General features: G+C 39.6%; 1 protein-coding gene across 7 annotated transcripts in view; it reads right to left on the minus strand.

Moving 5' to 3' along the window:
* Positions 1-23,224, minus strand: part of LOC118424217 (syndetin-like) — a 28,591-nt gene that overhangs the window by 2,484 nt on the left and 2,883 nt on the right. Inside the window, exons 3-30 of one of the 7 annotated variants that reach the window (XM_035832753.1) lie at positions 22,648-22,692; positions 20,029-20,097; positions 19,259-19,339; positions 18,668-18,792; positions 17,721-17,838; positions 17,437-17,472; positions 16,836-16,961; positions 14,627-14,725; positions 14,004-14,144; positions 13,508-13,513; positions 12,458-12,593; positions 11,969-11,989; positions 10,332-10,420; positions 9,752-9,846; positions 9,001-9,190; positions 8,193-8,402; positions 7,470-7,591; positions 6,451-6,539; positions 4,028-4,119; positions 3,370-3,402; positions 3,105-3,185; positions 2,933-2,986; positions 2,012-2,109; positions 1,445-1,541; positions 937-1,095; positions 698-738; positions 495-575; positions 99-197 (exon numbers count right to left, since the gene is read on the minus strand). In XM_035832753.1, the coding sequence (XP_035688646.1) occupies positions 99-197; positions 495-575; positions 698-738; positions 937-1,095; positions 1,445-1,541; positions 2,012-2,109; positions 2,933-2,986; positions 3,105-3,185; positions 3,370-3,402; positions 4,028-4,119; positions 6,451-6,539; positions 7,470-7,591; positions 8,193-8,402; positions 9,001-9,190; positions 9,752-9,846; positions 10,332-10,420; positions 11,969-11,989; positions 12,458-12,593; positions 13,508-13,513; positions 14,004-14,144; positions 14,627-14,725; positions 16,836-16,961; positions 17,437-17,472; positions 17,721-17,838; positions 18,668-18,792; positions 19,259-19,339; positions 20,029-20,097; positions 22,648-22,692 (2,633 nt within the window). Of the gene's footprint in view, positions 1-98; positions 198-494; positions 576-697; positions 739-936; positions 1,096-1,444; positions 1,542-2,011; positions 2,110-2,932; positions 2,987-3,104; positions 3,189-3,369; positions 3,403-4,027; positions 4,120-6,450; positions 6,540-7,469; positions 7,592-8,192; positions 8,403-9,000; positions 9,191-9,751; positions 9,847-10,331; positions 10,421-11,968; positions 11,990-12,457; positions 12,594-13,507; positions 13,514-14,003; positions 14,145-14,626; positions 14,726-16,835; positions 16,962-17,436; positions 17,473-17,720; positions 17,839-18,667; positions 18,793-19,258; positions 19,340-20,028; positions 20,098-21,793; positions 21,968-22,647; positions 22,693-23,224 lie in introns of those variants that run through there. The other 6 variants (XM_035832752.1, XM_035832756.1, XM_035832758.1 and 3 more) reach the window with 6 other exon arrangements.

Consider the following 23,224-nt stretch of genomic DNA (forward strand, 5'->3'; position numbering starts at 1 on the left):
TCTTTTCTAAAACTTGTGTAAGGCTGAGAAATGTTGCATTTTCTGCACCTCGATCCAAAAAAAGTAGCAATTTAGTTTACACGGACAATTTTTTTTACCTGAGGTCTGTGAGTTTCTCCAGCTTCATAAGAAACTGTTGGAAGTCCAGCTGCATCAGAGCTCGACCCTCGTTACTGCACTTCTTCGCACTCGCAAAACTAACAAAATAGAGAAAAAATGTCGGAAATCAGTATAGTAATTTCAAGTATTTTAGACACATAAAAACAAATGTATGAAACACAATACATGTATATTGTTTTGTCCAACAGGAGAAGCATTGCTGTCTTTCATGCAATTTGTGTGGGCTTTACTAATTCATATTATAATATATTATGCAATATCTAAATTATAAAACATTGGCAAAAATAACACAGCAATGCCACAGTGAACGAAGCCCGCAGTGCCGCACTGGTGCCCCAAGTGCAAATAGATAACGCCTTTAGTAAGCAACTTACCCCTCCACAAAGGTTCTGTTGGCCAGTCGGATGCAGTGTTCCCACAGGACATTGTACACAGGCTGGGGGATCGGCACATGTCTGGGGAAAGGGCAAAAATAGGGAAGGACTCATTGAACGGCATCTTGACCAATTAACAATTAGGACTTGAATGTACATTGTTTATGACTTGTGAAAATGGCGTAAGGAAAAAGTATAATTACCTTCCAACTTGGTCCAGTTTATTGCTGAAAACTTGTAATTCCTGTAGGAACATGAAAAACAATTTTCTAAATTTGACAGAATTTCTACGGAACTACTAATAATTACAACATGTAATGGTAACTTACGCCAAGAGCACTCCAAATATTTGCAAGACATAGAGTTATCTTATTTGTTTTTGTTAAAGAAGGATATTTTCAATAATTTTATCAAAGAAAAAAGACAACATCTAATCCTGTACCCTAAGAAGCACGTCCACATAGGAGCTGTGTTGTGACATGATATCTTTAATGTCCCATTTCACATTGGCCATCAGCTGTAGAATGTGGTCGTAAACTACGGACTTCGCTGCAACAACACGGTATACTGGTCTCCGCAGTTCTGAAGCTGTACTGATGGTCTGTGGGGATAAAAAGGAAAAAGCTATTCATATTCCTGAGTATTATGTATGGTATAAAATGAACACACCTGTTTTAGAAAATAGACAATCATGTACACATGGACTTAGTTAGAGTCAATCAGTGATGATAAAAGAGAAAAAATGTTGTTGGGTTTAAGTTTCCTTCTGCCTCAAACAGAAAATTATAAGAGATAAGCAATATTTTGTTTCTTCTCAAATTCTGTCATTGTAAACTTGTGTACAATTGATACACCTTCTCATAACACAGAAAGACTGGACCATTGTCATATCATAATACAGAAGAAAAGTGTTAAGACTAGTCTAGTCTATGAGAAACCCATGGTCTGACCTGAGAGTAGAACTGTTGCAGGAAAGCCTTCTTTGCAGGAGGGATGACAGACTCCAGCTGTGGCTGTAGGAACTCAAACTGGTCCGCAAGGAACACTCTGCAAAGAGTTTAAGTTTCTTATTTTATTTTTCACAGCAGTTACAGCTATATGAAGCTGGACAGGACCAATTTATGATTGTGACGATCTTCAATTTGTATATGACACACCAGCTTGGTTAAGGACTGCTCTGTGCTCTACATCGACTTTTAGCTCGTCAATATACAAAACAAAAGCCAGAATTGGTGGATTCAAGTCCATTTGGGCGCATTCAGAGCAACAGAGGCACTTGGCTTGAAGCTAAATTAAAGCCTTTGTCCCCGAGGTGCAAGTTTTGCTTTCCCCCTTCCATATTAACATGGGAACAATGCGAAACTGGGTGACGCCTTTTCACCAATATTCACCAATTTCTACCAACATTCACCCATTATAAGCCGGATTCACCCAAACGAAAATTGGTTGACTAATGTATGAATTGGAAACAATAACGCAAATAATTGAAGTAATCAATACAAGTATTAAGTACTTACAGGGACTCGGTAGCGACCACCCTCTCAGCCAGCCCATACAGGTTCTGGGTCCCTGTCAGGTCCACAACAGGGGACACGTGGGGGAACGGGACCTTGTCCTAAACAGGGAAAGTAAAAACAAAGTTAGCTTCTAATTAATCTAATTCATATATTTATTCGTTCGGCTGATGTTACAGGCAGCCAAGGTCGTCCAACTAGCGATGGCTATTACTAGGGACTGGCCTTGGGATCTAAATGAATTAATCTAAATGAACAAAAAATAAGACAGATACTCTTCAATACTGTCCAGGACCTTTATATTCTAAACAGAAACTTTAACATTTGTCATAACAAACGACAACCATAACCTATTGCAAATGCATTAAAATTTCAGTTTGCAGGGATTTAAATTTGAGGTATAGAAAGAATGAAGTGTTCACAGTGGTTTTGCGTTCTCTGTGAAGCTGTCACCACAAAATAAGCAAACATAAAACCACTGTAAACACTTCAGCATTTACATGATGGTCTGGACCATAAATTTAGCAAACACTTCTCAGCTGCTCATACTCACTTCATCAAGAATCTTGTGAGGTAGCAGAAGAGGCGAAGAGGGATGAAATCAAATGTTAGTGTCACATTTTATAGTGATTTTAGTTCTGTTGGTTTAGCATCAAATGTAACGCTAGTTCACCTTTATCCGTGGGGTGACCTTTATCCGTTGTCTTTAAGGACAGCACATTTAGGAGTATTAAGTCTGCTGACAGTGGTTTCAAATTTGCAATATTTTCAAAATGTTCCAATTTGAAACCACCGTCCGTCGACTTCATATCCCTAAATACGTTTTTTCTTACAAACAACGAATATGGGTTACCCTCGGATAAAGGTGAACCAGCGTTAAGTGTAATTAATTTTACATTTGATTGATGAGAGAATCTTTCTCACCTTTCTATCCTCTACCTGTTGTACAGGCTGTTGTAGGTTTGGCATCATGGAGTCCTAGTGACAAGTAAAGAACAATCATTGAATAGTCTACTTCAATAAACCCAATGATGAAAAATTGACTTGTCTGTTAATGTACTAAGAGTATTTTTATGGATAAGAGCATCCCACATACCTCTGGTAGTATAAGGTTGTCGTTTATTCTCTTCAAGGTTGTTTTCAGCTTGTTACTCAAACCCCAGTCTGCAGCAGCACTCTGCTAACAAAAAAACAACAACAAGAAATTTCAAATGTAAGGATCACACAACTTTGATCCACTGGTCATGAATCACTTTGCAAATGCAAAAGCAGCAAACATTTGAAGAAAAAAAAATACTTTTGTCTGTTTTGTGATCGGATGCTTTTAGTTAGGGTTATTGGGGACAAGAAAAAAAACTTACCAAGTCCAAGTCTGTTGCAAAGAAAGAGTACACCTGCAAGAGATTAAAAAATAAAAAATTTTCAATTATTATATCAAAATAGGAAAAATACCAAATGAGTAAGTCAACATTTCATGTTCTTTTTTTTCTGTTTGGTAAATGTCAACCTTCCAGAGCTAAAATTATTTGGATTGTTATTTTGTTTGGGGTTGAATGTCTTTACATGAATGTGTGTATGTAAGTGTGTTTGTGCATGACATTGTGCATACTTACAGAGAAGAGGTAGTAGCCGAACAGCTGTGACATACACGTGTGTGTGTGTGTGTGCGTGTGTTTGTGTGTGTGTGTGTGCGTGTGCATGTGTGTACTTACAGAGAAGAGGTAGTAGTCGAACAGCTGGGACATACAGATGTGTGTGTGTGTGTATGTGTGTGTGTACATGTGTGTACTTACAGAGAAGAGGTAGTAGTCGAACAGCTGAGACATACAGATGTGTGTGTGTGTGTATGTGTGTATGTGTGTGTGTACATGTGTGTACTTACAGAGAAGAGGTAGTAGTCGAACAGCTGAGACATACAGATGTGTGTGTGTGTGTGTGTGTGTGTGCATGCTCGTGTGTGTGTGTGTGTGTGTGTGTGTGTGTGTGTGTGTGTGCGTGTGTGTGTGTGTGTGTACTTACAGAGAAGAGGTAGTAGTCGAACAGCTGAGACATACAGATGACCACGTCGAAGGCGATCGGCTTCAGCACATTCATCATCTGCATGTACTTGCCTGGTGGCGGGGAGAGGGAAAAACATGTTCATTTTCTGCATATGAAGAAAAATGGCGAAGCCAAAAGCACCATACTTAACTGTGGCTACATGATGTATTCAGTCCAGCAGCGTTCCTGCCAGGCATACGTCTTTACGTCTTTGGACGCATTTTTTTCTGGAAAGACGCACTCAGCTCGGCTGAATGCGTCCATAAAAAAATCTGTAAGAAAGGCTGACCTGTACCACCAGTGTACAAAATGTATCTGGAATCTTTGAAAAAATCTGTCTTTATAAGAAGGAATCCTACCTTTACAATTTATACTTCAAATTGTTCACTTTCCGGTCATCCCATGGGGCGGAGCGCGGCACGTTTTACAACTAGCGGACCCATGTGCGACACACCCAGCCACGCGCCAGTCTGAGCTGTCCGTTGCGCAATATAATTATTTGTAGTCCGTGAAATAACGTTACATCTGACAGCCAGCATTCTGTAACACTGGAAGAAATCTTATGCAGATTTTATATTCTGATTTTAACATGATACTTACTTGTCCTCATTTTCATGTATTTGTTAAAGATTTGTGGTTAATACTAGTATTGAACAAACAAACTGTTCTGCGCGAGTGTTGCACATCTCAACAAAAGTTCTCACGCTGTGGGCAGTTGATTGGCAGTCGGTTTCTTTGACAACAGGCCGCCGGCGCCAAGCAGTCTAGATTGGCCACCAGGTCCAAATCCAATCATCTTAATAACCAATCAGCGTTTGATAAATGTAATGATGTACTCTGTCATTGGTCACCGGAGAAAATACAAAAGTTACCGAGTATTAGCGCACGTGACGTTGTTTTGTGATATTGGTAGGCGCCCGTGTCGTCTGGCAAGTTTCTTCCCTAGCTGCTAACAATTTACTATTAAAGTTTCCCCATTTATCCAAGTTAAAAAAGCGGTGTGCGATAAATAAGTGAAGAATCCAAAACTATACACTTCATTTCTTATTTCCAAAATTTCTTTTGTTTCAAAAAGACAAAATTTGTGGCAGAAAAGAGGCCACAATATTGTTGTCAAGCGTCGATCGAGTCGGCTGTGCACTGGCGTTGGCCTCCGTGGCACATGGCGCGGCACGCCCCCCCCCCCTCCCAAGACGGACCGTCGATCGCAGCGCCCAGCACGTTGGAACGTCTTTCTGGCTACTAGTTCAAGGCTACCCCGGCACTGATCACTGCCAAAGAGGCAACAGATCGTCCTCCTTTGAGTAATGTATAACGTTCTTGGTCTATTTAAAAATAAATCCAGCCAAAGATTTCGCGCCGAAAACGGGGTTACCTGAGGTCGCAGGAAACAAACGCACGCTCGTGGAAAATGACGGCACGGCCTTGTAAAACCCCACCGATTCGTGAGTGTGATGTCGTCGTTATTTTATCGTCTCGGAAAACTATTTGATGAGGGAGGTCGACATTTTTTTATTCAATGACAGAAGAAATTGGCAGAATTTTTCCATGGGCTGACGAACTGGCTAGAGCCCTGTTGCGAAGCATAAAAAATCCAAAAATTTTCGTGTCTGGAGAAATTATACCCGGGCCAGATCACTGACGGCTGATTCCCCGTGCTATAGTGTATTTTTTGAGAGAGGGCGGTTGTCGATTACTGAATTACGGGAGTAAAAGAGGCAACCGACATCCAATCTCAAGCGCATGATTTTCCTCTCAAATTGCGGGAAATTGTGTTTTAGAGGGTTTGAAAATCCAAATTTTCCCGGGGGAGCATTCCCCCGGACCCCCCTAGAATGCGAGCGCCTGCGGCGCTCGTCTCGCGCCTCCGGCGCTCAATACCCCCCTCAGAAATATTTGGACGCATACTTTCAAGAACCTGGCGGGAACGCTGCAGTCCAGGGTTGTAGCCAGCACCTGTCCTTCAGTCCATTGAAGGAATTTTTCAGCTGGGGACTGAAAAAAATTTTCCCCATTCCGTCCCCTGGGACAGACAAAAATTGATATAAAAAAAAACTGAAACCCATGTGTTCTTCTTCACCAAACAGATGCCATTGAACAGCTTAGTCTACAAGCAAAATTTGCACCTCAAAATGCAGGAAATAGTGTTTCAGACTGGTCTTGATTTAAAAATATTCTGGGACCCTAGAAATGACGCGTAACATCACGTCAATAGACATGCCTTAGTTGCTCGATAGGACCTATTCAAAATCAAGGGGACTGAAAATGATTTTAGGCTGGCTACAACCCTGATTCAGTCATACCATCTAATACAGACCCAGCTTAGAACTGGTTGTAGTTTTGTTTTTCTTGTGAATTACAAAAAATTTGATTGTTGGGCAATTTTGTTTTAATTTCCTTACCAAACAGTCGAAGCACATTGAGCGTGGTGTTGGTCAGGATCGGGGCGTTGTTGAACTTCCGGCTCTTGTCATACTTCTTCCTGGAATCTCTGTATATAAAACACACAAAAAACTACCATTCAATCTACTACATCAGGTAAAATTTTCATGTTAATGCATTCTCTTGGATGGGGCATAAAACCAGAAGTCCAGTGTTTTTTTTAAATTTTTTTATTCACATTTATTTAACGAGGATTTGACAAAAAGCAAGGTTGCATATCTGGGTCTTCTCCTCTCACACATGACAAAAATAAGGACACATACAAAATAACGAACACTAAATAACATAGTCACAAGATAATGATAACGAAGTCAAAATAAACAAGGAATCAAGTAACAGAATGAATGTGCAGCTGGTTTACAAACTTAGGAATAATCAAATAAGGCTATATAATCAACTAAAACTAAAAACGACCTGTCTGTTGGATGAACTTGAATACGACATCAAATAAAAGACAATTTTGAATGGGAGATAATAGTGCATTTCCCCTAAGTAGAGTTGAACATACAATATTTTCAGTGGTGTGTCTTGGGTCAAATGGTAAGTCCCGTGTTTGGGGAGAGCCCCACCTTGAGCATGTTAAAGATCCCACCACTCATCAAAGAGAGTAGAGGTTCCTTCCCAGTGTGAGCGGATCAAACCTAACAGTCCAGTCTTACACAGCTTGTACTTACTGTACAAATTGGACTGTTAAACCTTAAGGTGGTTTACTGATCCAATGAAACATTACCCTAGCCTCACTGTGTACAATTAAGAATATCCACAAATGCTTATACCGTAGAACCAATAGTGTAAACGACATGCTAGACCCAATATATTGACTTACGCATACCAATAGATATCCATATATGTCTGTTTAGTTGTACTGTAAGTAGTTGTTATACTGTAGACCTTACGAAAGTCACTGTACTTTTGTAGTGTCAATAAAGATTTCTTTATTGATCTTCTGATAGAGTAAGTCAAAGTACGCATAACAAACCTTCTGACAGGAGTCTCCCCGGTTTTCTCATCCACAAAGTCCTGTTTCAGCTCCTCTGGTACGTCACTGTCATCACTGTCATCATCCGCGTAGGTGTTCTCTTCCTTCTCATCTTCATCATACTACAGGGGAGTGGGAGGGACAGGGTCAGAAAATCTACTAGGTGTGTGTGTGTATGCATATGTGTCTGTGTGTGTGTGTGTGTTCACGCTGTCATCACATGTCATCATCCGCGTAGGTGTTCTCTTCCTTCTCATCTTCATCATACTACAGGGGAGTGGAAGGGACAAGTTCAGAAAGATCTAGGTTTACAGATAATTAGATGTTTAATTACTTCCAATACAATGTTTTCTTCTTCACCTCAAGTAATTCTTTATCAGTCTTTTTGTTCTATAACATACTGTACAAATGCTGAGTTTTTGTGCTTCTTCAGGGGGTTTTGTGGATATTCATCTTCTATTCATCTATTTTTGTGTGTCAACATTCAATGCAACCTTCAGTTAGCAATATTTCTTCCTGATCTTACCCCAGGACAGTAGAGTTTTCTCTTTACACAGCTACTTGATATTACTAGCAGACATCTTCCTCAGACAGTTTTTGACAGGATTTCTGATAGTCAATGTAGGTGTCGCTTTTGCGGCAAGAACACAGTCGCAAACTGGTTGTGTAAAATGAAAATCTACTATCCTATCAACCTGATGAAATTACTTTTGGTGGCCTTACCCCGTTTGTTGCCATGACATCCTCTCCATCATCCTCATCCTGGTGCACATCAAACGGGTTGCCATGGTCACCGTACCGCACAAAGAAGCCCTGCGGAGCGTCCCCTGGCCTGTCCCTGGTCTCCGCCAGCTTGGCAGGGGAGCTCTGGGGACTGGACATGGCGGAGGAGAGTTTCTTCACAAGGCCTGAGCGGCGCAGGAACTTAAACTCCTGGGGAAAAAATTTTACAATCTAATAGAATTATACGAATACTAACGGCAGAGAAACTTAAACTCCTGAGAATGAGAAAAGATTAGAACAGGTTAACTTTCAGGTAAAGGCTTAACAAATGATGTCAAAGCATCGGAGGAACTTAAAACTCCTGGGAAAAGATGAAGACTGAACAATTGACATTGAAATGAAAAAAAAATGGACACTGTCAGATGGATGTAAAAAAAAGGTTAGAGAGACAGAACAAAATTAAGAATGAATAGATGCAAAACTAAAAGAAAATAGAAATATAGAATAGAATAATAGAATAGAATGATAAAATAGAGTGTTGGAATAGAATGATCAGAGAATGGAATTATGGTCTAAGAATAGAATCATATGGAATGGAATAGAATAGAATAGAATGGAATGGAAAGGAAAGGGGGAAAAAGGAATTTGATGTGCATTCTATTATTAGACTACAATGTATTCTATGTTGTGATATCAATATCTCAGTTGGCAGTTCAACTTATCACCATTAGATGGACATTGCAAGGACTCATGTCAGCCTTGATAAATCTCTCTCAAAACAAAAGGATGTTATCAATAATCAACACACCTGCAGGTTGAGGATGGTGAAGTTAGACTTGACAGGACAGAGCTCCCAGGCCTCGTTCTCAAGAAACATCCTCAGCTCGTCCATCCGGGACCGGTGGTAGTTCTTAAAGTAGTTGATGCTCTGCTTTCTTATGGAGTCCTGCAGACCTTCCGACTTACTGTTGCAGAACTCTTCACCAATCAGCATCAGTCTGTAGAGATAACCAACCAATCAGAATTAGCCTAAAATCATACCCAACCAATCAGCATTAGCCTGGAAAGGTAACCAACCAATCAGAATTAGCCTAGAATGATAGCCAACCAATCAGCATTAGCCTGGAAAGATAGTCAGATTTAACCTAAAATGACAGGTTATCAGCATTAACCTAGAAAGATAGCCAACCAATCAGTATTGACCTATAAAGATAGCCAACCAATCAGTATTGACCTAAAAAACATACCTAACCAATCAGCATTATCTTAGAAAAAAAATCAGAATTAGCCTAGGAAGATTCAGGAAGAAAGAAAACATTAACCTAAAAGGACAGGCTATCAGCATTGCCCTAGAAGGATAGACAACCAATCAACATTAACCTAAAAGACAGCCAACCAATCAGCATTGCTCTAGAATGATATCAACCAATCAGCATTGCCCTAGAAAGATAGCCAACCAATCAGCACTAACCTAGAAAGATAGACAGTCAACTAATATAATCAGCATTACCTCAGAAAGACAAACAACCAATCAATCAGCATGAAACAGAATGTCTTACTTGTTAACAAGGTCCAGAACATGAAGGAAGTCATCAAACTTGAAGACGGACAGGTCCGTTCCCAACAGGTATAGTTTCACCTTCTGTTGGACATCCTGAAAAAAAAACAAAAAAAAAAACATGAGAAATCTCACACAAATACTACAAAAGTGTAACTGTATACAATGCTGGATAGTTGAATAAATTTTAATATTTGTATATATATATATATATATATATATATAAGTTGGTATGTTCCTAAAGAATGTGAAAGAAAAAAGCTTCAAGAGTATATAGTAGATACAACATGCTTTTCAATAACAATTGGAGTGAAATGGATTTTTTTTCCAATTGAGACAGGTGTGATACCAATTTTCCATGCAATTTTCACCTCTTTTACTAACACTGACAGCCAAAAGTATGAAGTAATAAAGAATTTCTAAACGTTTGTGCTGCATTTTGTTTCCTTATTAATTTGAAATTTTGAAATGCGACCCCATTTCGCAAATCCATAACATTAATGTAGTGACTTATTCATACGATGATGATGAAAGTAGTGACTTAACACTTAGGCCCAAAAATGTCACGTTGCCATGGTTACCTGCCATATCCGAGCCAGCCCATGTTCCAGCTTCTGTTTCACATATCTCTGGTTGAAGGTGGCTTCTATGTTGATGGAGCTGGTCGCATCTAGGGGTATGGTATATTAAACCATCAGTTGTGTTTTGTTTGTGTTATAATTGTCTGTATTACTCTCCAAGCAGAGGTTGGACACCGGTCACGAGACATAAAGAAAATGGTCCAAAACAGGAAGGCTGATGAATACGCCTAAACATATTATATTAAGAAAACAGCTGGAGCCAAACCTCTGCTTGGAGATTATGTCTGTATTAGTTCTGTGGATTCAAAGTAAATGCTTGCAGAAATATGAGTATTGTTAGACCTTCCTGATTATGCAATGATCATGCATGACTTTAACATTTATAGCTAATGTATACCAAACATAACGAAGTTCCTTTACATTTGGGGCAGTAAATCAATTGATACAGGTGTTCAAGACTAGGTGACATTTGATCACCAGTTCTAATATTATCAAATGAGCTTCCATAGAAAAATTTGAATTCAAATCATGTCCGCAGAGTGTGCCTGGCTGTTGAAAATCTTAATAACAGATTTGGATCTTGGAATTGCTGTTTTTACACATTTTGGTTTGAAGTTGCTGAATTTTCTCAACTTCTGGCACATTTTACATAATAAAATATGTGTTTTCTCAGGTGGATATGACATTAGATAAAATACAGCATAGTGTTTTCTGTATCACCTAAGGCTCCAGCCCTCCCGTGGGTCGAGAGGGCTCAGCCTGACAAATGCAATCAATTGTTGGGATGGGACAAGGGCTCTAGCCAGCGTCCGTTTTTCCGTCAATTGACTGAAATTTGCCGCATTTGCCGGAAAAATTTTAAAGCCAATCCGTCAACCTTCACGGACAAAAATTTGATAAAAGCTCCTTGGTGGAAGCTACAGGCTGCTTGGGGACGCCGTCCACGGCCGTAAAAGCCACACACTGTTTGTTTTGCTATTGTTATGATTGTTGACAATGTGTGTCGGTGCCCTTTTGCATACGATAATCACATTAAACCCGTTTTTCAAGGTCTCAGTTCAGTCTCTCTAACTCCTGGAATAGTGTTTTCGCGACAATGGGAATTGGCTGACGGAAAAAAATTTCGAGCTGGCTAGAGCCCTGGATGGAACCTTGGTTATTTAGAATACACTGTTGTGTTCTGCATATGCAATGAATATAGAATACAACACGGTGTATTCCGTATCACCCTATACGCCCTCCGGCCAATCCGACCCGCGCCGCGGGAGGGCTGGGACCGAGGGTGATGCGGAATACACCGTGTTGTATTTTATTTATGTCATACCCACCTGAGAAAACCCATGTTTTGATGCGAAATGCGCCAGAAGTTGAACAAATTTGGTGCCCTCGAACAAGAAGGGTTGCAACAGCAATGTTCCAACGTCCGAATCAGGTATTCGAATTGCCAACTGTGCCGTATTCGGCCCGTTCGAAATGGTTTGATTTACTCGAAGGAAGCCTGTGTGATACTCCTTTCGAACCTGTGCGATACGGAAAGTATGGCCCGGTCCGGAACACCCGTATCAAATGTTTTTGCTTCACAGGTATGACATAAAATCCATTATCATTGTCATTCTCTATACACTGTGTAGCAGTACCTGAAGTGCTGAACTGAAGGCCTGTTAGTGTAGCATAGTGTTAGACAGAGAAACAGGAGTTAGAACATAGGATAAGGAGGAAAACTTCAGCCATCTTAGTGTATAGGTTGAACAGTCAGCTATCAACATACTATAGCTTATTCCAAAAATGTTACAGTCACTTACATCATTTAATAGTAACAATTTGTCAAATCAATAAAAAATTACATATTTCATTAATTTGTTTTCTTCATTTATCTGTTCATCCATTCCTTTTCTTTCATTCATACCTTCAATCATTCATTTGTGATTTCAGACTCTTGAACCTTCTTCTGCTGCCTCCTGATTGGCTACTGAGTAGTGTGTGAGTTATTTCAAAATTTCGAACCTGCTTCAGCTGTGTCCTGATTGGCTAGTGAGTTAACTGTGAATGATTTCAACGTTTCAAACCTGCTTCTGCTGCCTCCTGATTGGCTAGTGAGTTAACTGAATGATTTCAACATTTCAAACCTGCTTCTGCTGTCTCCTGATTGGTGGAGTCGTGGAGCTCGTGCCACTGCATGGTCTTGTGGTAGCTGTTCATCACGCCCCACAATGCCTTGCACAGGTCCATCAGACAGGGGATGTAGCTCTCTGTGATGATGTGCTAAAAGGGGGAGGGGGGTAGGTACAAGGTCAGTACAAGGTCAACAGGTAAAACAATATTTTATTAGAATGATATCTACATGTAAGACAAGGGATGTAGCTCTCAATGATATGATGTGCTAAAGGCACTAATATACTAATTTAGCTAATAATTTAGCTAATATGTCTTTTAGAATTTGAAAGTGACACATCTGTTGTACATCTGATAAAGGTCTACGATGATGTACTGGGGCCAGGGGAGGGGGGCATGTACAAGGTTGAATCATATCAAATCAAGATTTAGATATTGTTAGACCTGATTAAAACAGTGTATTCTAATTCAACATTTATAAAAACACTGCAATGCTACTGCCATCAGGTCTAGTAGATCTAAAATCTATTTTGTTACACCTCTTTTACTAATCAAGGGAGCACTAAATTAAAATAGTGATACACTATAAACTTAGTATAAGTTCTATATAGAGATCCTACAGCCATCACTAATGATGTATAAGTGTTTTGTGTGTGAAAATACCACAAAAGTAGATGAAAGCAATGGAGTTACAGGGCTCGAAATTCATTTTTGGGATTAGGTGCTCTGGTGCACCCAGCTTAAAAAATTGGGTGCACCAAAACTTTTTTGGGTGCACCACTTAAATTTAAGTAATAACCAATAATAAAACTTAGTCACAAGCTATCAAATTCTTAAACAAGTACCATGACAGACATTTTTTATATCTTTCTAACACTTAGATGTCAAGAATATGATGTATACTAGCATACTTAAATATCTTTACATACATAAACCTAAGAAAATATTTAGGTGCACCCTGTGCACCCACAAAAAATAATTGGGTGCACAGCTCCAATTTTGGGTGCACCCAGTATTTCGAGCCCTGAGTTAAGAGGGAGAAATATGGCCAGGACAGTACATACCTTATCCTGTGATGGCACCAAGCATTGAAGTTCAACAGGGAGAGAAAACAGTTTAACAGCAGACAGTTGAAAGCAATGGTTATACAGAATAGGGACAGTCACTTTTAAATACAATTGATATCTTTTACATAATGTAATTCTGAATAGAGTAAGGGAGACCAAGTACATGATATCAGGATGCAATCATTGTCACTTCCACTTGCAGATAAGCAGAATAGTTAAACGTTTGACAAACAAGAAAGATACAAACAGAAGCACACAGGGAGGCACATCAATGACAAACAAACACAGCAAAAGTTCAGTTCCAACGTGGATGACCCAATATCTTGTTTCTAAAGCCATTAGGCCTAAACACATCATCAAGACAATTCTTTACTGGAATCCATTGGTTATTTGAACACTTTTTACACCCAAACTTATCGATCAACACTCCATAGGATTATGATGGTAAAGTTGTACATGTTGGACACAGGAAGAGACAGTTCAATATACTCACAGTACAGAGGTCCTTGTACTGCATTTTTTGGAAGTTTGTGTCCCCAGTACCAGAGCAGAGTTCCACGTAACCCAGTACGATCTGGAACGCTGTGTTGTGGATGGCACTGGCGTAGTGCATGTGGAGCTGGTCCATTGCAGTCTGAAATCAATCAATCAATCAATTAATTAATCAATCAATCAATTGCTTAAATGCTGATTAAAATGGAAAAGTAGAAATTCTTCAACTTGTAACAAACAGCTAGCAATTACACATGGTTCTTATGTGCACAAAACAAAACAAGAAATTTCCCTGCGTTTTCAACACATTGTCATTAGTACTAAAAAACTATTGACAATGTCAGACAACAAGATCATCCCATTCTAAGTACTGGAATATCATGTCAGGTCTAAATCTCCTGAACCAGATCCAAGGATGGTCTCCATCTATAAATTCCTGGTAGCCTATAACTAGTATAAGTGGATCATAGCAATTCAGCACATCACCAATTTGACTCAGTCAACTTCAACACTGGATTGTTCATCTTGGCCACAGTTAGGGTTAAAATGTTGGGCTAAGCTGGTAAAATGCCAAAGTGTCCGACATCCTTTCATACGGGTATAGAAGAAAAGGGAAAACAGTACCTGAGTTTTCCCCAGCAGCCTGTACGCCGTCTGCACCTTCTCATAGTGGGCAGCATCAAAACTGTTACAGGTCTTGGACAGGGCCACGTCTAGTTGTTCCTGAACAGAAAGATTTAAATTAGCATGGTCAGAAAATAGGTATGGAAACCAATTAAACTATTCACATCTGTAACTAATCGAGTGATGTCACAGTAGAAAATTCTGGACAAGGAATGATGTTCACATTTGTATGGACAAAAAGTACAAAACAGGCTTGTTTCGACCATGTACAGGTAATTACAATTAGCTTTAGGCATGATCTTACAAATAAACCATTTTAAAACATGCTACTAACTGTACAAGCTGCTTCTATAGTCCAAAAACTTTTCAACATGGCTTTAGTCTCTAGGTAATGGGTCATTCATGAGAGCAGAATTTCAAATTTTAGTTTCACTGAATTTGCTAAAGAGAAAAGATTTGATAACTGATTTTTAAGGATAACATTAAAAAAAGTCTGCATGTGTATCTTTCACCCTATTGACTTGACACTCTATACAACCATATTGAATTTCTAATCAGAAGTGTAGCGAGGACCTCTATCATCTCGAGTGTGTCCTGCAGTTTGGAGCTGAGATCACTGATACAGCTGTAGTGTCTGAAGATACTGGCTGCCTTCTGACACTCTACACAACTACATGTCTACTAAATCTTTATCAGAAGAAGAGTAGCGAGGACCTCTATCATCTCGAGTGTGTCCTGCAGTTTGGAGCTGAGATCACTGATACAGCTGTAGTGTCTGAAGATACTGGCTGCCTTCTGACACTCTACACAACTACATGTCTACTAAATCTTTATCAGAAGAAGAGTAGCGAGGACCTCTATCATCTCGAGTGTGTCCTGCAGTTTGGAGCTGAGGTCACTGATACAGCTGTAGTGTCTGAAGATACTGGCTGCCTTCTGACACTCTACACAACTACATGTCTATAATCTTTATCAGAAGAAGAGTAGCGAGGACCTCTATCATCTCGAGTGTGTCCTGCAGTTTGGAGCTGAGGTCACTGATACAGCTGTAGTGTCTGAAGATACTGGCTGCCTTCTGACACTCTACACAACTACATGTATACTAAATCTTTATCAGAAGAGTAGCGAGGACCTCTATCATCTCCAGTGTGTCCTGCAGTTTGGAGCTAAGGTCACTGATACAGCTGTAGTGCCTGAAGATGCTTTCTGATGCCCTATACAACCATATCAAATTTCTATCACAACCATATTAAATTTTTATGCCAAGAAGAGTAGCGAGGACCTCTATCATCTCTAGTGTGTCCTGCAGTTTGGAGCTGAGATCACTGATACAGCTGTAGTGCCTGAAGATGCTTTCTGATGCCCTATACAACCATATCAAATTTCTATCACAACCATATTAAATTTTTATGCCAAGAAGAGTAGCGAGGACCTCTATCATCTCTAGTGTGTCCTGCAGTTTGGAGCTGAGGTCACTGATACAGCTGTAGTGTCTGAAGATGCTGGCTGCCTTCTGACACTCTACACAACTACATGTCTACTAAATCTTTACAAGGACGTCCTTGATCTTTATCAGAAGAAGAGTAGTGAGGACCTCTATCATCTCGAGTGTGTCCTGCAGTTTGGAGCTGAGGTCACTGATACAGCTGTAGTGTCTGAAGATGCTGGCTGCCTTCTGACACTCTACACAACTACATGTCTACTAAATCTTTACAAGGACGTCCTTGATCTTTATCAGAAGAAGAGTAGTGAGGACCTCTATCATCTCGAGTGTGTCCTGCAGTTTGGAGCTGAGATCACTGATACAGCTGTAGTGTCTGAAGATGCTGGCTGCCTTCTGACACTCTACACAACTACATGTCTACTAAATCTTTACAAGGACGTCCTTGATCTTTATCAGAAGAAGAGTAGTGAGGACCTCTATCATCTCGAGTGTGTCCTGCAGTTTGGAGCTGAGGTCACTGATACAGCTGTAGTGTCTGAAGATGCTTTCTGATGCCCTATACAACCATATCAAATTTCTATCACAACCATATTAAATTTTTATGCCAAGAAGAGTAGCGAGGACCTCTATCATCTCTAGTGTGTCCTGCAGTTTGGAGCTGAGATCACTGATACAGCTGTAGTGCCTGAAGATGCTGGCTGCCTTCTGACACTCTACACAACTACATTACTACTAAATCTTTATCAGAAGAAGTGTAGCGAGGACCTCTATCATCTCGAGTGTGTCCTGCAGTTTGGAGCTGAGGTCACTGATACAGCTGTAGTGTCTGAAGATACTGGCTGCCTTCTGACACTCCAGACACAGCTGGATCGCTCCAGGGTAGTCTTCCTCCTGAGGAAATGAAAGAAAGAAAATGTTGTTACTGATATCTAAATCTATACCTCAATCTAACTGACACGTGTCATATTCATAGCTGAATGCTAAGAGACTATCTTTACTGTCAACTTAGTCTCAACTCTCATGGGCTTTTTGAGGCCGAAGGGGCAGCGGGTTGTTATGCACATGTGTCTAGGGCATGATGTTGGAAAATGGATCTCATCCCCTACTTTCAACCGTCATTTTACCTCCCCAACAGAAGTCAGGTACCCATTTTTGGGCATGGATGGAGTAAGGAAAGTTATATAAAAAAAAAAAAAAAATGGCTTTCCTTAATAATTATTTCTTATGTGTACTAGTCTAGCCATTTGGCCATTCAACAGTGATGTCATTCAGATATTAACTTTGTAAAGATACATGTTTATTAGATAAAGTATGTCTAATAACCATCCGAAATATCATCTATTTGTAGGAGATAAAAATTCCTCACCTCGAGCATTTCTCTCAGCCTCACATCTGTTCTTTGCTGTTAAGAAAATAAAAAAAAAACAATCCATTAGAAGAATAATCCACTGTAAAACTATACCCATTTCAACAGAAGCCTATTATATAAGCAACACTTTAATACTAGATATATCATACATTTGTCAATAGTCATCAAATGAAATTTACACACTACAAATAAAAATCAATAAAAAAGACCATTTTAATCCTATTTTTTCCATAAACAACTTTGTCATCACCCCATTCCTAGATGGTCTCCAGTGCACTTACCAGAGTCTTGATGGTCCTGAGAGAGTTCATTAACCCCAGGAGTTGGGAGCGCTTGCGCTGATTGGCTAACAGACCCAGGCTGGCCGTGGTGAACCCCTGCTTGGCGATCTCCAAATGTCTGTTAAACAGAACCACACAAAATCAACTTTCTTTCAAGTCAATGATGAAACTTAAATGAATTATTGACATGTACAATTCCAAAACCATTTTCCATGAAGAATTACGACCACTTTTTAACTATCACAACATGATATTATGAGACATTCCTACTCAAAATTCATTAAAAAATAAAATAAGCTTAAATCGTGGACCATGAACATATGTGGGAGCATAGCACTATATAATTATGTAGTATAACTATAAGCATTGATGTGAAAACATCTACAAGATGGAGACAACTTTCAAGCAAACAAACAGTTCAATAGTCGAAACTCTTGGAAACACTGTTACAGGAGAAACACTACCAGCAGAAGAGGAGATATCCCATGTGTGTATCTTCCCTTTTTTCCCTAGTCAGAGGATTCCTTATGTTTGCTTTGGAGGATACATATCCAAAAGATTTCCTTATTGCATAAGAAACTGTGACTTATGTGTTTCCAATGAGTTTCATCAGGTAATCAATCACTCCTAGGAGGAGAGCATAGCAGACAGCAGGCTGGCAGGTCCTTGTGTGTCTGTGGTTGGAGCAATTGGTCATGGATATTATCTATGCTTTTCATTGGGTTTCACATGTGCATCCTTCAGTCATACATTGGAATCACAGACATTTTCACAATAAAAAAGTGTCCATAATCTATGTGTCTACTGTATGACGGAGCTTTGCGATGAATACCTTCTGCCATTGATACAGATGACCCTTTAAATACTGCACACATCGTACATGTACATAGTACCTATGATAACCACACATCGTACATGTACATAGTACCTATGATAACCACACGTACCTTCTGCCGTTGATACAGATGACGTTGGCCCCCTGCAGAGCGGTCTCCAGGTCCATGACCCGCTGCAGTTCCTGTGCGTACGCCGGGTGGTTCTCCAGCACAAGCTCAGACACCTTCTTAGACACCTGGAGGGACAAAAAAGTCCCTTTGCTTTTGCTTTCCTTAATAAAACAATTATGATGGAAAACTTTTGAGATCAGAAATCATGAGAAATCATGATAAGTCAAGCACATTTGGCCAGAGCAACATTCAGGGTTGTAGCCAGAATCCGTCCTTCCGTCCTTTGACGGAATTTTGCTACTGAGGACAGACAAAAATTTTGCCCATTCAGTCTTTTGTGATGGACAAATATCGGCATACAAAGATATCAATTGGACCAAGCTGAGTTTACCAGCAAAATTTGTCCCTTGAAATAAAGGAAACGGCATTTCAGAGGGTCTAGATTTCAAAATTTTCCGGGAGAGCATTACCCCGGACCAAATAGGGCCGTCACGCTTTTGACCGGATTTCTATTCAAAATCCAAGAGATGGAAAACATTTCAAGTTAGCTAGAACACTTAGGCAACATGTAACAAAAAAAGATGATCTTACAGCAGCTAGCTGCCTGCGCAGCCTGTTCCTGTCCTTGTCTATGTCTTCTAGACTCAACTTCTCCGGACCATCATGTAGCTTCTGTAGATTCAGGGATGAAGAAAAATAAAACAAATTCAGATTCCTCCAGCATTGAGGAGCAGATCATTTAGCGTACGATACCCATGGTTCCCAGCTAACACTTGCACAATGAATAACACGCCACTTTCTATGATGAATACACTATGGGATCACATAGGATGTTGTTATCCACTGTGTCTGGCGCACAGTATTTGGGAGGCAGAGCCCATCAAAGCTCTCCTTCCACTGCCTTTTACCCGAGTCCCCAGCGAAAGTAAAGTACCCATTTTTACACCTGGATGAAGTGAGGAAAGTCGTGTAAAATGCCTTTCACAAGGGTACAAGATCGGTAGCATGACAGAATTTGAACCCAGGACCTCTGGGTTATGTGCCAAACACCCTGCAATTACACATGTGTACATTGAAGAAAACATTTCCCTTCTACTGGGGAAACAAAGAAATATGCAGCTGTCCCCACCTGAAGTCTTTTTTTTTTAAATCTTTATTGTAAAAAAAAAAGAGAAACAGGTTGGTGCATGGCGTACCTTATACATGTACAATATACATGTAGAAAGTAAAAACTTGCTAGCTAATAAAAGCTTTCCCTATTCTGTGTTCTACATTGCTGAATACGGGTTAAAGAAACAGGTCGGTACATGGCAAACACTTAACAAATGACTACAATATACAAAGTGGGAGCTAGCTCTCACCTGCAGCTCATGCTTGCTGGGGTCCCAGGAGTCATCCTTGTAGTACACCTCCTCTATACTGTCTATGGCCTGCAGGGAACAACATCAAACCCTCACGGTAGTACCTACGACTCACAGTCAGTTTCAACACTTAGCATATACAGTGTACATTGGATTCCCTTTGGTGTGAACATTAGAGTGAACACACAGGCATGCATATGATGGATCTAACATGCTACATCAAATTAATTTTCATAGTACTTTCATAATTAAAGTACTTATGACTCACATCAGTTTCAAGTGTATACATCTCTTCCTTGTTCATGAACTACTACTTAAAGAGTACTTTGTAGGCCTCGAGTACATAGGAAATTACAAAAATGTATGTTGTATTATCCATCGGAGAGAAAGCAAATTCACTTTTTGACTTGAAATGTTACTGAACTGAAAAAAACTTGGGATTCTCATTTTAACTCTGACATGAAAATTTGGCATTTCAAAGTACCCTCGACCTTTCTACAGAGGCCCATGGCACACAACTTGAAGCTGGTGTGATTGCACAATATTTAGGTATGACATAAATACATACACACGCATGCTTGTGTACTCACACATGTGAACACAAGAAAACCATAATCACAACTAATAAGGAAACTGAACGCTGCAGGAATCCACTAATGATCAATATGACTGAGCTTCACAGCAGCCATGCTGTAAGCCAGTAAGGCCTTGTATCCCAGGGTTTTACTTTTTCGGATAGATAAGAATTTTATGCTTGTGCTCGCTACCTGCTTCTCTAAATGAAAACCAGCTCTAACTACAGCGCAAGTGTACAATTGTACGTGTGAAGCAGAAGTACACTGTCAGCATCCACCTTATTCAGACATGTAAGACAACACTGTTGTTAGGCCTAGGAAAAAATGTTGTTTCTAGTTACCCGACCAAAACTTAAACCTGCGAACACTGGCCTTTTTTGTCCACAAGGGACATTGGATTTTAACAGTTGTAGCATTTATACAAACAAAGTCATCTGTTTCAATAAAAAGAAAAGTGACATCAATAGACCCACTGAACATAGGTATGTTGAAACACTGCTAGTACAATTTTACAAAAAAAGAAAAATTTGATGTTGATAATACCAATGCTCTGATGATGATGCGCTTTAATTTTTTGCATCACATCATCTAAAAAAAAGTGTAAGGAAAGCCCTATCTATAGTGACCCTATTTTTTTTTTCAGGATGTTACAACAATATTTATTTTCTTAGGCCTTAATAAATCTTAACTTAAGTCATCTGTAAATACTTTCACATCTTGAGTCCGATACCGGGATCCATATGACTTAAGTTAAGACTTATATACCTTAGCAGAGGCTATTGCTGACAATGTACTCACTAGTCAAACCAACTGCAGAATTTTTCATTGCAATTTAATCACTGATTTCAGACTACAGATCAGTTTGATTCAAAATCAGCTCCTTGCAAAAATTTGTCTGATTCAAAATCAGCTCCTAGCAAAAAATCAGTTTGATTCAAAATCAGCTCCTAGCAAAAATCAGTTTGATTCAAAATCAGCTCCTTGCAAAAATCAATTTGATTCAAAATCATCTCCTAGCAAAAATCAGTTTGATTCAAAATCAGCTCCTTGCAAAAATCAGTTTGATTAAAAGTTTTAAAACCACAGGACGTTGATTCCAAAGCTGATTGCAATTTATAAAAAAAAAACGAAAAGGCGGCGTCGACACACCAAAAATGACACATAGATAGAAACGTGGCTCTCACACGTACAAACGTGCACTTGACTATCTCGGTGTGTTCATGAGACCAACTTCGGTCCCGGGTAAACGAGGTTGTGGGTTCGATTCTCGAACCTGCGTTTTTAGAGCTGTGCTTGTTGCTTTTCTTCCTGCCCATGAGCTTTGCCTGCAGAGTCTTGAAATAGCAGTCAGTGAATCAGTGGAGGGGTGTAGTCTCATGCCAAGATGTTCAGGGTGGCTGGCTGCTTTTTTGGCTGCTTTTCTATGTTTTCTGATCACTTGTGCATTTTCATAAGATCAAACTTGTTCAGCATCCCACCACCAGAAGCCATATGCACAGGTCTTCTGAGTGGATAGCTGTTTTTTTTGGCTGATTTTTTAATGTTTTTTTTTAATGATCACTCTAGAATTTTTAAAAGATATTGTATTATGCCCCGACAGAAGCCATAATCATAAAAGACCACTGGACAGTCAAAAATGCAAAGATCAGCCAGGAATGAAAAAAAAAACTGCCAGCCACCTAGAAAGTTTGTGCATGAGACTATAGGGGATGGGGGTTGGGGTGGGATCAAAATTCAAGAAATCTTTTCACCTAATGAAGTTGATTCTTGTGAAAATCTTTACTGGGAAATTTGGATCCTTTTATTTTGTTTTGTAAATTATACAGCCATTGCTTTGAGAAATCTTCATAGTGTACCGAAATATGTTTATATTACTACAAATGAAACATTTTTATTTGTTGATACATTTTCATCTGATTACTTTTTGTTGAAGTGTTTATAGCTTTGCGATAGCACAACTTGCCATGATCAACATATTCTACTTTTGATTCAAACAGCGACAGTGTTTACACATAAACATACTAGTACATGTACATGTACCTACCTCCTGATCGGCTAAGGGATCGTTCGGGAACTCTCTCTCTTCTTCCTGTGAAAACAAAATTTAATTTAAAAAAATAGATCCCACTGTATTATGATGACCCTGAAACATCACCTGACATTCTATGGTGACAATCCATGCTTGGCAGGACTTTGTGTCACTGTTAAACTTTTTGAAAAATCCTACATTGAGAAGATGTTTGTACCCAGGGTTGTAGCCAGCACCCGTCCTTCCGTCCTTTGACAGAATTTTGTGACTGGGGACGGAAAAAAAATTTGCCCATTCCGTCCGCTGTGAGCAAAATCTAACCCTCAAAATGCAGGAAATAGCGTTTCAGAGGGTCTAGATTTCAAAATTTTCCTTGGGAGCATGCCCCCGGATCCCCCTAGGAACTCTGCGTCAAAGCCTTTAAAAATCGAGGGGAAGGAAAATGTTTTCTGGCTGGTTACAACCCTGTTTGTACCTACATGTAAGTAATATATAAATGTAAGTCAGGCGAAGACTTAGATGTATAGTGTACGCCTGTACGGCTATATGATAAGTTAAGGGGAAGCATTAGGTTTAAAGTCTGTATATACAT

The sequence above is a fragment of the Branchiostoma floridae genome, chromosome 10, assembly GCF_000003815.2.
Source record: "Branchiostoma floridae strain S238N-H82 chromosome 10, Bfl_VNyyK, whole genome shotgun sequence".
NCBI lineage: Eukaryota > Metazoa > Chordata > Leptocardii > Amphioxiformes > Branchiostomatidae > Branchiostoma > Branchiostoma floridae.